Source organism: Theropithecus gelada, chromosome 1, assembly GCF_003255815.1.
Source record: "Theropithecus gelada isolate Dixy chromosome 1, Tgel_1.0, whole genome shotgun sequence".
Lineage (NCBI taxonomy): Eukaryota > Metazoa > Chordata > Mammalia > Primates > Cercopithecidae > Theropithecus > Theropithecus gelada.
Window position 1 is genome coordinate 68756358 of NC_037668.1, and position 15136 is coordinate 68771493.

The 15136-nt window shown below is 43.9% G+C and overlaps 1 protein-coding gene across 11 annotated transcripts in view; it reads right to left on the reverse strand.

The window, feature by feature from the left end:
- Nucleotides 1–15136, reverse strand: part of SCMH1 (Scm polycomb group protein homolog 1) — a 218081-nt gene that overhangs the window by 15694 nt on the left and 187251 nt on the right. For all 11 annotated transcript variants that reach the window (XR_003121251.1, XM_025397710.1, XM_025397694.1 and 8 more), the window contains 2 exons: nucleotides 6563–6763; nucleotides 4266–4457 (listed from right to left, as the gene is read on the reverse strand). Coding sequence is in view for 10 of the 11 variants with exons in the window: in XM_025397710.1 (XP_025253495.1) it covers nucleotides 4266–4457; nucleotides 6563–6763 (393 nt within the window). In the remaining variant the exon portion in view is untranslated. The remainder of the gene's footprint in view (nucleotides 1–4265; nucleotides 4458–6562; nucleotides 6764–15136) is intronic.

Here is a 15136-nt window from a genome sequence, read left to right on the forward strand (position 1 = left end):
GCGCCACTGCACTCCAACCTGGGCGACAGAGCGAGACTCCGTCTCAAAAAAAAAAAAAAAAAAAAAAAAAAAAAAATTTTTTTTTGAGATGGAGTTTCGCTCTGTCACCCAGGCTGGAGTGCAATGACGCAATCTCAGCTCACTGCAACCTCTGCCTCCCAGGTTCAAGCGATTCTCCTGCCTCAGCCTCCCGAGTAGCTGGGATTACAGGCATGCACCACCACGCCCAGCTAATTTTTGTATTATTAGTAGAGACAGTTTCACCATGTTAGCCAGGTTGGTCTCGAACTCCCGACCTCAGGTGATCCACCTGCCGTGGCCTCCTAAAGTGCTGGGATTATAGGCGTGAACCACTGTGCCCAGCTGGGCTTCTTTTACTTAGTCTTCACCAGCCTCTTACTTGATCCAGCCACATGTATAGTTCTGAAGAAGAGACTCTGCTCTGACATCGCCTCCCCCAGGAATCCTCCCTTGACTTCTTTCACTGTACTCCTTGCTCATCATGCTTTGCTGGGCCAGAGTACCTCTGTGCTCTGCTTTGACCACACACATGTTCACATCTCTCTCCCTGTCTCAGCTCTTTGAGTGCAGGGATGGAGTCTGTCTCACCTCTCTCTCCCTGAAGTCTAGTATAGAATCGGGCACAGAGTAAGTATTTGTAAATATTTGATGACCTAAAGTAAAACAACTGGCCTGGATTATTCAAAATGCCAATGTCATGTCGTGAAAGATAGAAAAAAAAAAAGCTGGATAACTGTTCTAGATAAAGGAAACTAAAGAGACAGGAGAATTAAATGCAGTGGATGATCCTTTATTGAATCTTGGATTAGGAAAAAACAGCTATAAAGGACATTAGTGTGACAACTGGGGGAAACTCTAACATATATAACTATAATGGGGGAAATTCTAACATATATAAACTATATATATAACTATATAATAGCTAGTAGTATTTTATTTTATTTATTTATTATTATTATTTTGGAGATGGAGTCTTACTTTGTTGCCCAGGCTGGAGTGCAGTGGCACACTCTTGGCTTACTGCAACCTCCGCCTCCTGGGTTCAAGCGATTCCCCTGCTTCAGCCTCCCGAGTAGCTGGGATTATAGGCATGCACCACCACGCCCAGCTAATGTTTGAATTTTTAGTAGATACAGGGTTTCACCATGTTGGCCCGGCTGGTCTTGAACTCCTGACCTCAAGTGATCCGCCCACCTTGGCATCACACAGTGCTGGGATTACAGGCATGAGCCACTGCACCTGGCCTAGTAGTATTTTATTAATGTTAAATTTCATTAATTTTTTTTTCTTTTTGAGACGGAGTCTCGCTCTGTCGCCCAGGCTGGAGTGCAGTGGCGCAATCGCTGCTCACTGCAAGCTCCGCCTCCTGGGTTCACGCAATTCTCCTGCCTCAGCCTCCCGAGTAGCTGGGACTACAGGTGCCCGCCACCATGCCTGGCTAATTTTTTATATTTTTAGTAGAGATGGGGTTTCACTGTGTTAGCCAGGATAGTCTTGATCTCCTGACCTCATGATCTGCCCGCCTTGGCCTCCCAAAGTGCTGGGATTACAGGCGTGAGCCACCATGCCTGGCCTCATTAGTTTTTATTTATGTTAAATTTCTCAATCATAATAATACTATTATGTTCCTTATTCTTAGGAGATAAACACAAAAGTATTTAAGGATAAAATCTCTCATCTGCAGTTAATTCTCAAATGGTTCAGTAAATGAAAAACATATTTTAAATATACAGGTATTCAACAAGTATGTATATTTATATGTGTATATATAGTTAGGAGAAACAGTAAATACTGCAAAAAGTTAAGTGGTAAAGGTAGGCAAAGAATTTATGGTTGCTTATTGTTCTATTTTTGTAATTTTTCTGTAGGTTTGAAATTTTTAAAATAAAATATTGGAGAAAAAAGTAATAGTCTCAACTTAGGTAGGAAAGCTTAATGGGATATGAAATCTCCCTGAGCTTTGGCTGACTACCTGCTATATCAGAAGCGCATGGTCAGTTGGGCCAGGACTGTAAGTGGTAGGGTAGTTTGGAGGCAATGCTATAGGAAAGGCAGAGGGCCAGTAAGCACCCAGATAACAGAGGTGGTACCTATGGATGTCTAGTAGAAGCGTGTAGCCAGGCAGAAGGGCAGGAGTCATAAATACCAGATCCAAAGGGCAAAGCAAAAGACAGCTCTTGTACAGATTGAGCTCTTTGGCAGAGGTTTGGGTAGCTAATCGGAAAAACACAGGAAATGATAAGATCAGAGGTGGGGCAAAGGGTCAGTAAGGCAGGCAAGCAGGCAGGAAGGTAGGCAGGCAGGCAGGCAGGCAGGCAGAAAGGATACACTAAGAAGCACAGAGGAATTAGAAGTTTAGGCAAGGCTCTGGCTTGTCTGGGCATAGTTAAAGGCTAATTTCAGGGAAGCAAATAGAAACTAGAGTGAGAGCAGACAAGTTGTGGAGCAGTCATGATGAGAAACAGCTTAAGAGCAGAGGAGGACACAAAAAGTGGGCTCAATCTGTCTGAAAATGGGGAAGGGAGAGGTAGCAGCCAATGGCAGAATGTGATACCTTGGTCTTTGTTTCTCTTAGTTGGTGAGGCAAGAAGAGTCTGGCTAAAGTTTGCTTCCTCTTATCTAGTGGCTGAATCAGAGAGATGTAAATTGGGGCAGAATTCCCAGGAAAGGTCATGCCCCAGTCCCAAACCACTTTTGGGACTGCAGGCCCATGAGGTACATCCCTGCCAGTCTCTGAATGCTGCTACCAGTATATTTCTCTCCCTTCTTAATGATGGCATTCCATTTAAGAATTCGGAGTTCCTATTTCTTGGAGAAATCTCTTTTTAAACTAGCAGCTACACTCATGGATATGCTACCCCCATTCATGCATCCATTCTTTCAGAATCCCAGGTAGGCCTAATTTTCACATCTGAAATGTAGATCAGAGTTCCTGAATGCCTAACTGGAGGTATTTAACAACTTGCCTTTGTCTGTACCAGCTCTACCATGCCCAGTCCAGACTCCCAGTGCAGCATTCTAACTGCAAGTCAAAATGCCTTTTTCTATTCTCAGAGACTCTGGTACTGAAAGAAAGCAATCTAGCATGGGTTAGGTGAGACATTCCCTTCACAGAAAAGGATCAGCCAGGGGATCACAGAAATGGCTGCAGGGATCAGATGGTCTGGCCCCCACAAAGAGTATTTAAAATTCAGGTATCTTTTTGACCTGCTTGCAAGTCACATAAGCAATATGGATTTGGGTACAGAAGAATCTATGAGGGAAAGGGGGAAGGGGAATAGGGGAACAGTCACTTCTCTGGGCACATTCTCTAGAAGCAGTGCTTTTATCGGAGGTGATTCTGTTAAGACTGTGATGAAAAGACACCAGGGAAGGCAGTGTGGGAACAAGACTTGTTTGTGTAGAGGAAGGTCGGAAAAGACACCTTTCAGACTTGTGCCCTCCCATCAACAGACAGCACAGCGCCCACACTGACAGCACCCCTCTCTATTTCTCTGCTCAGGACACAATCTGCAAGGCTTTTTTAAGGGCCTTTCCTCCCTCTCAGTAATGACCTACCTTGCTATGTTTAAGGCTGAGCTTTTCTTCCCTCCCTTGTTCTGTGTCCTGGGTTCCAGATGAGAGATGAGAGTTCCATTGAATCTTTAATCTCTCTCGGAAGTACTTAGTCACTGATCTGGCCACGTGGCATCTGCTTTCCCATTGTGGATCTGGTATGTTAACTAAGAAAGTTATTTTCTAGCCGAGTTAGAAATAGCAGGAACTTGAATTGACTTGCTAGACTGGCAGTGCTGGAAGTTAGGGCCATGTGCCAAAGGAAAGAATAGATGGCCAATCACCAGGGAGCACATTTCTCAATCTGTAGCCTGAGACTAAACCTTCCTGCTGGCAAGGGAGATCTGTGTTAGGCCTTTGCTGCCAGGTTCACACTGGGAGACATTCTGTGACTTCTTGGTGGCTCCACATGCAGTCTGAAACTCAGAAGGGGAACTGCGAACCACCTTTTATCTAGGCATAAGGATCTAGAGGAAATAGGAGTGATCCTAGAGACAGAAAACAAGATCCTGAAGAAAAAGTAGATGAGAGGAGGCTGAAAAGTCTCAGATATGGCAAAGGTAAGGGACAGAAAAGCAGACCTCTGGATAGTAGGTGCCAGGCCAGTAGTTCTGAAGGCCTGGGCCCCTGCAGGTGCTGCTGCTAGCCCTGTCCCCCACTCTCAGCCCAGGCCCCATCCCAGCTCCTACCTGGTAGGTACCTGTCGTGGCTGTGGCTGTACTCTGTGGCAGTGAGTGACAAGTGAGTCTGTATAAAGGGCTGGTTGCCAAACAGATTGTCACTACGAAGGTTGTGGCAGAGTTTCTCCAGGAAGCGGAGGACGTAGGTGATGCTGTTGACTGCTGGGAGGTTGAGGGTATGCTGTTCCCGGTCAAACACGGCTGTGGAGTGAGTAAACAGGGCCAAGCATGTCAGCCTGGCAGTGGAGTACAGCGCTGGGCAGGAAGAGTACAGCCCACTGCTTGTCTCAGGCTTACCTGGTTACACAAAGGGAATCAGTGCCCCACATTTCCTCCCTCCCTCCCTTTAACTCCCTCCCTCGAGGGCTTTGATTTTTGTCTCCAACTGTAAAGGGCTTGCAAATATGGGAGTGGCCAGGCCAGGTCTGTTGCACCCTGGGCTCTGGAATGATTTTTTTCAACCTGTGAAAACAACTGTGAACATAATTCTGTCTGCTCCATCACTTGGCTGGACCTCCCCCAGGAAATCGGCTCATTTAGGGTGCTATTTTCACAAGAACTGCCTAAGAACAGAGAAGCTGGGCAGAACAGTAGAATATAGCCATAGCCAGCAATGGTATGGGTACACAATTTCCGATCTATATAAGGGCACTAGAATTTTAGCAACACTTGGAACTGTTTCATGCTTTGTGTTAGTTTACTTTCTATCATCTTTTTCTGTAAAAATATATCAGCATAATCCTTACAAAGCAAAGACCTGTGCATTTGTCCCTGAGGGCAGCAAGGACTTGGGGATTTGGGGAGATAGGTCATTCTCAAGAACCAATTTTGAGGCAGAAGAAGAACCCTAGAGGGGGTATAGGTGAGAGCAGCTAAAGAGAGGCAGTTAGGCTAGGTTCCTACAGACCACTACACAGAAACAAAGAAGAGACCAAGGAGTAGCCTGGGCCTCAGAAGCAACATAAGGCTTAATTTCCCAGGCACTTCCCAGTTTTCTTCTTCTTCTTCTTCTTTTTTTTTTTGAGATGGAGTCTTGCTCTGTCACCCAGGCTGGAGTGCAGTGGCACGATCTCGGCTCACTGCAACCTCCGCCTCCCAGGTTCAAGTGATTCTCTTGCCTCAGCCTCCTGAGGATCTGGGACTACAGGCATGCACCACCATGCCTGGCTAATGTTTTGTGTTTTTTTTTTAGTAGAGACGGGGTTTTGCCATGTTGGCCAGGCTGGTCTTGAACTCCTGACCTCAGGTGATCCGCTCGCCTCAGCCTCCCAAAGTGCTGGGATTACAGGTGTGAGCCACTGCACCTGGCCAGTTCCCAGTCTTCTATAATTCCCTGCCTGTCTGCTCCATCTTCCTCACAGTCAATTACTCCCTGGTCTGGGTTCCCACACCACTGTGTACACATTTCCCTATTATAGCACTTCTCACAGTTAGCTGTAGCACTTCTCACATACATTCTTCTTTTTCACTGGTATGGAGCCTAAGCTGTCATCTTCTATTCTCCCCTTCTCCTGGCCAGTGTCTGACAATCACCTGATACATAGTAAGGGTTCAATAAATGTTTGCTAAAATAATACAGTCTGGTTATTGATGGGGTCTTCCATGCCAGCTGGGTTTCCTGAAGCTGGTTATTACAGCCTGCTAGGGAGGAGAAGCAGGGGATTATGGAACAGCATCAGTTAAGACTGAAAGGCTCTAGGTCAAGTCTTCATAGGTTTAGTGGCTAAATAGGATTTTGGATTTAGGAAAACTGAAACAGAATCAGGGCACAGTAGAAAAAGTAAGTATTCTGTGAGAGCAAAATATACTGTGCCACTGAATCAAACTCTCATAGCAGTAAAGAAAAAGGAAATGACTTTCCCCAACCACCCTGGGATTTAATTCTCTTCTACTGGGCCTGGTTTAGGACCAGGAAGCTAAGGAGTCAAAGGAATGAGAGAGGAGTTCATTGGTTCCTGAAACCAGGTGGGAGGCTGCAACAGTCTGGAGAAACCCCTCTGCTGCCACAACATAGCCCCCTCTGGATTCTTTCTCCTATACTTTCTGTATGGATAGGCCAATCAGGTAGATGGGCGGAATCAGTTTAGAGGCTCAGTGAAGCAGAATCTGTGGGTATTCTCTTTGGCAGAGGTATGCATAAGGCTCAGAGGGGCTCTTGCGGGGTTGGAGATAAGGAATGGAATACCTTCACATTTTTCCAGAGCCTACAGGTATGAAGTGAGAACCAGGATGCCTTACAAGAAATCAACCAGTTGAGAAGGTGGGTCCTTCTGGCTGGGAGGCAATATGAGCCAAACAGTGCTTACCTGAGATAACCTCACCACCATGGCCTTGCTTGAGGAAGCTGAAGACGGTTTTCTGGTGATAAGCACAGTCGATACAGGCCTGGACAGCCTGCTGCAACACCACAGAGGCACGGGCTGGTCCAAAATGGTCAGGGAGTTGCTGGACCTTCTTCTTATCTAAGTGGGGGCCTGTGCTGCCATTCTTGTTCAAGTAGATACAAACTATGGGAGACAAAGAATCAAAGAAGCTTCAAGAGTCTCTGGGATAGAGAAGTCAGAGAACGGTATCTTATTCCATCTTTTATACCTTGGCCTCTGGTTCCTAACAGAATTCCTAGCAGCTAAGCTGGTGAAATGCTGTGGGAGGTAGAGGTGGAGGGTCAAGAAAAGGCTGTGCCCAGCTACTGCCAACCCAAACTGCATGATCAAAGTCTGTGGGAAGACTGGAAGAGTGGCCCAGACCAAAGGCCAAGACACAGAGTTTGCACTTTGTCTTCTGTGCACTGAAAAGAAAATCTAAACAATTCCCCACTTGTACATACTTCAATTTTTTTGTACTTGGTTGCCTCACATATTCTTTGTACCTCTTACCATGTATGTGTAAGGAGCTGTGGGGCAATGGCAATATTAGCAAGGGCATATGTGTGTGTGTGTGTGTGTGAATGCATGTGTGTATGTATGTCATTGGATTTAGAATAGTTGCACCATTGATCATTTGCCTTGCTTTCTGTTTTGGGCCTTAAAGTCCCTTTGTTATCTTCTACATCTACATTCATGCCCAAAGAATATAGTAAAAATTAAAAAAAAAAAATTGGATTAAAAAAAATAAGTTGGGCTGGGCGTGGTGGCTCACGCCTGTAATCCCAGCACTTTGGGAGGCTGAGGCAGGTGGATCATGAGGTCAGGAGTTCGAGACCAGCCTGGCCAAGATGGTGAAACCCCATCTCTACTAAAAATTAAAAAAAAAAAAAAAAGCTGGGCGTGGTGGCGGGCGCCTGTAATCCCAGCTACTCGGGAGGCTGAGGCAGGAGATCACTTGAACCTGGAAGGCGGAGCTTGCAGTGAGCTGAGATCGCACCACTGCACTCCAGCCTGGGCGACAGAGTGAGACTCAGTCTCAAAAAAAAAAAAAGAAAAAAAAAAAAAGTCGGGCGCAGTGGCTCACGTCTGTAATCACAGCACTTTGTGAGGCTGAGGCGGGAGGATCACTTAAAGCCAGGAGTTTGAGACCAGCCTGGGCAACACAGTGAGACCACATCTCTACAAAAAATTTGCTAGGTGGCATGTGCCTGTGGTCCCAGCTACTTGGGAGGCTGAGGTGGGAGAACTGCCTGGGCCCAGGAGTTAAAGGCTGCAGTGAGCTGTAATCGTGCCACTGCACTCCAGCCTGGATGACAGAGTGAGACCCTCTAAAAAAAAAAAAAGTGAAAAGAGCCTGAGGGTCCCAAGACAGCTAAGCACTCTCCTAGCTACTGGCCTCCACCTGGCACTGCAGTGGGGAAGGGGTGCAGCGGGTATGGGAGACTAAGGCCATCCTAACAGAGTTGTCTCCGGAGTTGTTTTCTCCTCAGGACCCACAGCAACCTGGTCAGGAATGACATTTTCTCCCCCATATGCTTTCCCGTTTCCCATTTGAGTAGTGAGTACTCTTCTTTCTTGTGTGGTTGTGGCTCACTAGCTGAAGGGGTAGAAGGGCAAAAGTCTCTTTGCTATTAAAGGTAGAAAAGATAAGAGCAGTAGCTGTGTGGCCTGTGGATGGACTGTTGTTCTCTTTGGGTCTCAGGTTCACCGCCTGAAAAATGAAGTGACTGAGCCAGATGCTCTCTGAGGATTCTCCACCTTCATAATTCTAATTCTAAGGAGAACCAACATGGACAGAAGAAATGGAAAACAGAAAGTAGGGAGGTGGTATGTGGGAAGTGACAGGAGAAACATAAAAACAAAAAAGAAGAAAAGGGTAAACAAGATGAATTGAACAAATACATTTAACTATGTTCTCTCCAAAAACTCACTAAAATGAGCCAGATAAGAGAGGAGATGACAATAAAATTTAGGAAAGTAGAAAGCAGACTGGAAAGGTAGTGACTGACTCAACAGACCCAACAAAGCTGCATACCTTAAAGTAGCAGTGGGGAGTGATGAGAACCACGCTCTCATAATTTGCAAAAGGCCTAAGAACTGGCAGAGTTGGTGCCGCTGGAGGTGAGTGTGAGGTAGATCTAATAAAATAAGGATTAACTGAAGTCTTTTAAGAAACAGAATTTTCACATCTAGTAATGTGGCTCTTTTACTGAAATAACTAAAAATGCAGGAACCCAGAGAGATAAGAAGAGTAATAAACAAAAACAAGTGTCTACAAAAAGACACCTATAAGAATGTTCATAATAGTTTATTCATAATAACCCCAAACTAGAACCAACCCAAATATCCACCAAAAAGAGAAGATATACAAATTGTGGTACAGTCATACGCCACATAATGACATTTTGGTCAATGGCAGACTGCATATATGATAGTGGTCTCATAGGAGCTGAAAAATTCCTATCACCTAGTGACCTTGTAGCCAATGTAAAGTCATAGCATAATGCATTACTCGTGTGTCTGTGAGGAAGCTGGTGTAAACAAACCTAGTGCACTACCAGGCATATAAAAAAGTATAGCATATAGGATTATGTAGAGTACATAATACTTGGTAACATAATAAATGACTATGTTACTGATTTGTGTATTTAGTATACTTCTTATCATTATTGTAGAGTGTACTCCTACTTACTAAAAAAGTTAAGTGTAAAACACCCTCAGGCAGGTCCTTCAGGAGGTATTCCAGGAGAAAGCATTGTTATCACAGGATGACAGCTCCATGCATGTTATTGTCCCTGAAGACCTTCCAGTGGGACAAGATATGGAGATAGGAAACAGTGACACTGATGATCCTGATCTTGTGTAGGCCTAGGCTAATGTGTGTGTATGTCTTGGGTTTTAACAAAAAAGTTTAAAAAGTAAAAGAATAAAATAAATCTAAAAGTTTTTTAAATAGAAAAAAGCTTATAAAAATAAAATATTTTTGTACAGCTGTAAAGTATGTATGTATTTTAAGCTAAGTGTTATTAAAAGTCAAAAAGTTAAAAAGTTTATAATGTAAAAAAGTTACAGTACGCTAAGGTTAATTTATTGTTGAAGAAAATTAAAAAAATTTAGTGTAGCCAAAGTGTACAGTGTTTATAAAGTCTACAGTAGTGTACAGTAATGTCCTAGGCCTTCACATTCACTCACCACTCATTTACCACTCACTCAGAGCAACATCTAGTATTGCAAGCTCCATTCATGGTAAGTACCCTGTATAGGTGTACCATTCAAAAAATCTTTTAAATCATAATTTTACTGTATCCTCTTTATCTTTATGCATATGTAGATACACAAATATTTACCATTGTGCTACAACTGCCTATAGCACAGTAACATACTGTACAGGTTTGTAGCCTAGGAGCAATAGGCTATACCATCTAGGTTTGAGTAAGTACACTATGACAGGGGTCCCCAACCCCCAGGCTGAAGACCAATACAGGGGTCCACAGCCTGTTAGGAAAGGGGCTGCACAGCAGGAGTTGAGCAGCAGGCGAGTGAGCACTACTACCTCCTGTCAGATCAGCAGTGGCATTAAATCCTCATAGGAGCATGAACCCTATTGTAAACTGCGCATGTGAGGGATCTAGGTTGTGTGCTCCTTATGAGAATCTAATTAATGGCTGATGATATGAGATGGAACAATTTCATCCTGAAACCATCCCCCCTGCCCCTGGTTCATGGTCCATGTCTTCCACAAAACCAGTCCCTGGTGCCAAAAAGGTTGAAGATCGACGCACTATGATGTTCACAAAATGAGGATATTGGCTAATGATGCATTTCTCTGATCATATCCCCGTGATTAAGCAATATGTGAGTGTATACTCATTTAATGGAATATTGCTTGGCAGTAAAAAAGAAGGAACTACTGATAGGCACAAGAACATGGGTGCTTTTTAAAACATTGAGTGAAATAAACCAGATACAAAAGAGTACATATAGTATGATTCATTTATACTAAGTTCAAGAATAGGGAAGTCTGATCTATGGTGATAAAAATCAGAATAAAGGTGGAAGTGGAGACCAACTGTAAGGAGGCATGAGGGAACTTCAGGGGTGGCAGAAATGTCTTCTGTCTTGCTTGGAGTTGTAGTTACATGGGTGCTTAAAACTCATTAAAGTGTACGGTTTTTTTTTTTTTTCCCCTTGAGATGGAGTCTCTCTCTGTCGCTCAGGCTAGAGTGCAGTAGTGCGATCTTGGCTTACTGCAACCCCTGCCTCGCGGGTTTAAGCGATTCTCCTGCCTCAGCCTCCTGAGTAGTTGGGATTACAGGCATGCACCATCATGTGAGGCTAATTTTTATATTTTTAGTAGAGATGGGGTTTCACCATATTGGTCAGGCTGGTCTTGAACTCCTGACCTCATGATCTGCCTGCCTTGGCCTCCCAAAGTGCTGGGATTACAGGTGTGAGCCAACGTGCCCAGCCAAATTGTACGCTTAAGATCTGTACATTTCACTAAATGTAGAAACTTTACCTCAGTTAAAATACACAAAAAGGAAATAATATAACTAGTCTGGTGATGATTTTAAAAAATTCTACATGGATTAAATGATGAAATATAAAAGGCAAAACTATAAAGCCTTTAGACTATGCGGAAACAACACTGTACCAGTTTCTGGGCCCAAGGATTAAGAAACTGACAACTTCTACTTCCTGTTTCTTGGGACATTTGCTTTGAGACCCCAACTAACATGTGTGAGGAAGCAAAGCCACCCTGTAGGGAGGTCAATTTGGAGATAAATCAACAGCCAGAACCAGCTGGTTGGCCATGTGGTGAAAGTGGATCCTTCAGTCCTAGTCAAGCCACCCCAGCTGATGCTGCATGCAACAGAGACAAACTGTCTCCACCCAGGCCTGCCCACATTGTTGTTTTAAACCATGAAATTTTGTGGTGGTTTGTTACATGGCAAAAGATTATTGGGACAGATTCTGGTACCAGAAATAGGGTGCTGCAGTAACAAAAGTCTGACACACATGGCATTGGCTCTGGACCTGGGCAGCAGAAAGAAGCATAAAGGACCATAGAGAGTGCCAGTGAAAACGGAAGGAGCCTCGAGGAGAGTTTTAATGGAAGCCTAAAGGGTCTCAATGAGGCTGTCAGTGAAGGTTTAAGGGAAAGTGAAGAAAATCTTATTGGGAGATCAATGAAAGGGGAAGTGTTGAAAGTCTGATAAGATTGTTGCCTACAGTAACATGGAAATAAGAAATATACCTGATGAACTCAAGGAAATAGCTAAGGAGATTTCCAGACAAAGTAATGAAAGTATCACCTGGCTTCTCCCTGCTTATGATAAAATGCAAGACGAGAGATGAGCTTCAAAACATGTACACACACCCCTCCACATACCCCCAGGACTTGCAGAATTTACAAATAAAATTTCTTCTTATTTTCAGTCTCTCTCTAAGGCAAAAAACTATAAATTATGAAAGGGTTTTTACTCTAGAAAAGGACAGTAAAATTCTTTAAGATATAAGAAAGATGTAAGACTGTTCAGACTTTCAGGCCTAAAAGGTTCTCTAAGAATCTTAAGGGCAAGCCTCATGGGTTTTTAAGAATCTTAAGAGTATTGTCCTACAGCGCTTTTCATTAAAAGACTTGTAGTTGTGGCTTTTGTCTAATGAAGTGAACTCTGATAGTTCAAAGAAAACCCCTCAAATTTCTTTTGTTTTAAATTAGAGACAGGGTCTTGCTCTGTCATCCAGGCTGGAGTACAGTGGCATGCATGATCATAGCTCACTGCCACCTCAGCCTCCAGGGCTCAATCAGTCCTCCCACCTCAGCCTCCTGAGTAGCTGGTACCACAGGCGTGCATCATCATGCCCAACTAATTTTTACTTTGTTGTAGAGAAGGGTTCTCACTATGTTGCCCACGCTGATCTTGAACACATGGGCTCAAGGAATCCTCCCACCTTGGCCTCCCAAAGTGGTGGCATTACGGGTGTGAGCCACTGCGCCTAGCTGAAAAACCTCTCAAATTTCTAAGACAATCATTCTGGCAGAAGCATTGACAGCTTGGACTAAGAGCAAGAAAGATGGTACAAAATGGAAAAAATCATTTGGATGCCCAAACTTATACAGGCAGGAAGAAAACTAAAAAGGCAATCTCAGTTTTCTTATGAAAAAGAAAAGATGATTCAGAGGATAAAACCAAGACACATGGAAAACAACTCCCAGAAAGTCACACTGGACCTAATTAAGGAGTTGGCCAACATGTGCCCAGTTGGATTTCAGAATTTCTTTTCTTTCTTTTTTTTTTTTTTGAGACGGAGTCTCACTGTCACCCAGGCTGGAGTGCAGTGGTGCGATTTCAGCTCACCGCAAGCTCCGCCTCCCGGGTTCACGCCATTCTCCTGCCTCAGCCTCCTGAGTACTGGGGACTACTCAGGAGTAGTCCTGCCACCACGCCTGGCTAACTTTTTGTATTTTTAGTAGAGATGGGGTTTCACCGTTTTAGCCAGACCTCATGATCTGCCTGCCTCGGCCTCCCAAAGTGCTGCAATTACAGGTGTAAGTCACCGTACCCGGCCCCAGAATTTCTATACATCAGTGACTGCTGCATGTCTTCAGGTTTCCTCCCTTTTGAAAAGAAAGTATCCATAAAAATTACCTCGTGTCTGTTGCACCACTGTGTGTTAGGTAGGTAGTGAGCAGACAACTTTTTTCTTTAGTTCACAGGTCATCAGGACAAGAAGAACCACACTGAAGGAGGTATCCTTGACAAACCACACCTAAGAGGCCTCGTGTACTGGGACCTGATTTAGATGATGAGATCCTAGACCTTGAGCCTACTGGTGTAAAAGAATGAGACTTCTGATGGGGAATCTTGTGAAGGCAAGAATAAATTCTGCAAGTGGGAAAAATGTTAATAATCCATGTCCAGAGAATAGAGAGGTAGTTTTAAAATACGGCCCATAATTATTTGACCCTCTTCCTATTGAGAGGTGCGGTCTATTCCTCTCCCCTTGAATCTAGGCTCTGGGACTGACTGATCAACAGAATAGGGTGGCAATGATGCTATGCTAAGTTTGAGGCTCAGGCCCTAAGAAAATGGTAGCTTCCACTTCCTATCTCTTGAGAAACTTGCTCTAGGAACCTAGCCACCATAGTATGGCAAAGCCCAAGCTATCCTGTGGTGAGAACCAACAGGCAGCACGAGTTTTGCTAGTTATGTGAATGGAATTATCATAAGCCCCAATTGAGCTACCCCAACTGATGCCATGTGGCGCATATATGAGTTGTATTCATTTTAATATAGAATATATTGATCTTTTCCTTTATAGTTTATGCTTATTGTCTTATTTTAAAAATCCTTCCCAATCTTGAGGTCATAAGGATATCTGTGTATACTGTCATTTTTTTTTTTTACTAGATCCACTAAATCAGAATTTATTTTTCTGATTTAATTGGAGGTTATTAAAAAAATTCAGAGAAGGGTCTGGCACATAAGGAGTCTGGAAGTTGCCACTCCATCCTAACAACTAGTAAAAAGCTGAATAAGCTGAAAAGTCAACAATCCTTAGATCTGTCAGAGAAGTAAGATCTCAGGGCAAACTATTAGCCCCCAGATCTGAAGAGACAGACAGGTGAATAAGCCGAAGTCTCTGGAACCAGTGCTAGGGTAGGAAAACCTAAACTGTACTTAATGACTTGTCAGAGGCTCAGTGTGAAGAAGTTTGAGGTTAAAACTCCAGGGAGTCCCAGTCACTGGGGAGGAGGGGGAAACTTTTGTGAGTTTTGCCTCCAGGAGCTCAACCAGATTCTCACAGTAAATATAAGAGAAAAATACTCTCACGCTTCTGGCAGGGAGAGGGGAAAAGGAACATTTTGAAATATACTACAGCACTCTGTTCTCAACAAGGTCTTCCCTCAGGAGAAACTATTTTACCACAGCCTAAACTATTAGGGATTTTTCAGAGCCTAACTGATCTGGAAGAAGAGAAATAATCAACTCCAGCCAACGCTAGCCTTCCATTCCGAAGTAGAGAAATACTGCACTCCAGGCCATTCTATCCAACCCAAAGAAGTGGGGGTGGGGACCAGAAGCACTTGTTAAGTTCACAGTCCAGGGGCAAAGGCTCACTGAAAGACTGAGATTTAGTCACAGGACTGTAGAATGCTTCCCATTTCTCCACATCACTAAAGACCTATTTACCGTGGCTTTTTTTTTTTTTTTTTTTGTATTTTATTTTTGAGACAGAATCTCACTCTGTTGCCCACGCTGGAGTGCAGTGGCATGATCTCAGCTCCCTGCAACCTCCACCTCCCAAGTTCAAGTGATTCTCCTGCCTCAGCCTCCACAACCATGCCTGGCAATTTTTTTTTGTTTGTTTGTACTTTTAGTAGAGATGAGGTTTTGCCATGTTGCCAGGCTGGCCTCAAACTCCTAAGTGATCTGCCTGCCTTGGCCTCCCAAAGTGCTGGGATTGCAGGCATGAGCCACTGCGCCTGGCCCTACCATGGTTCCTTTT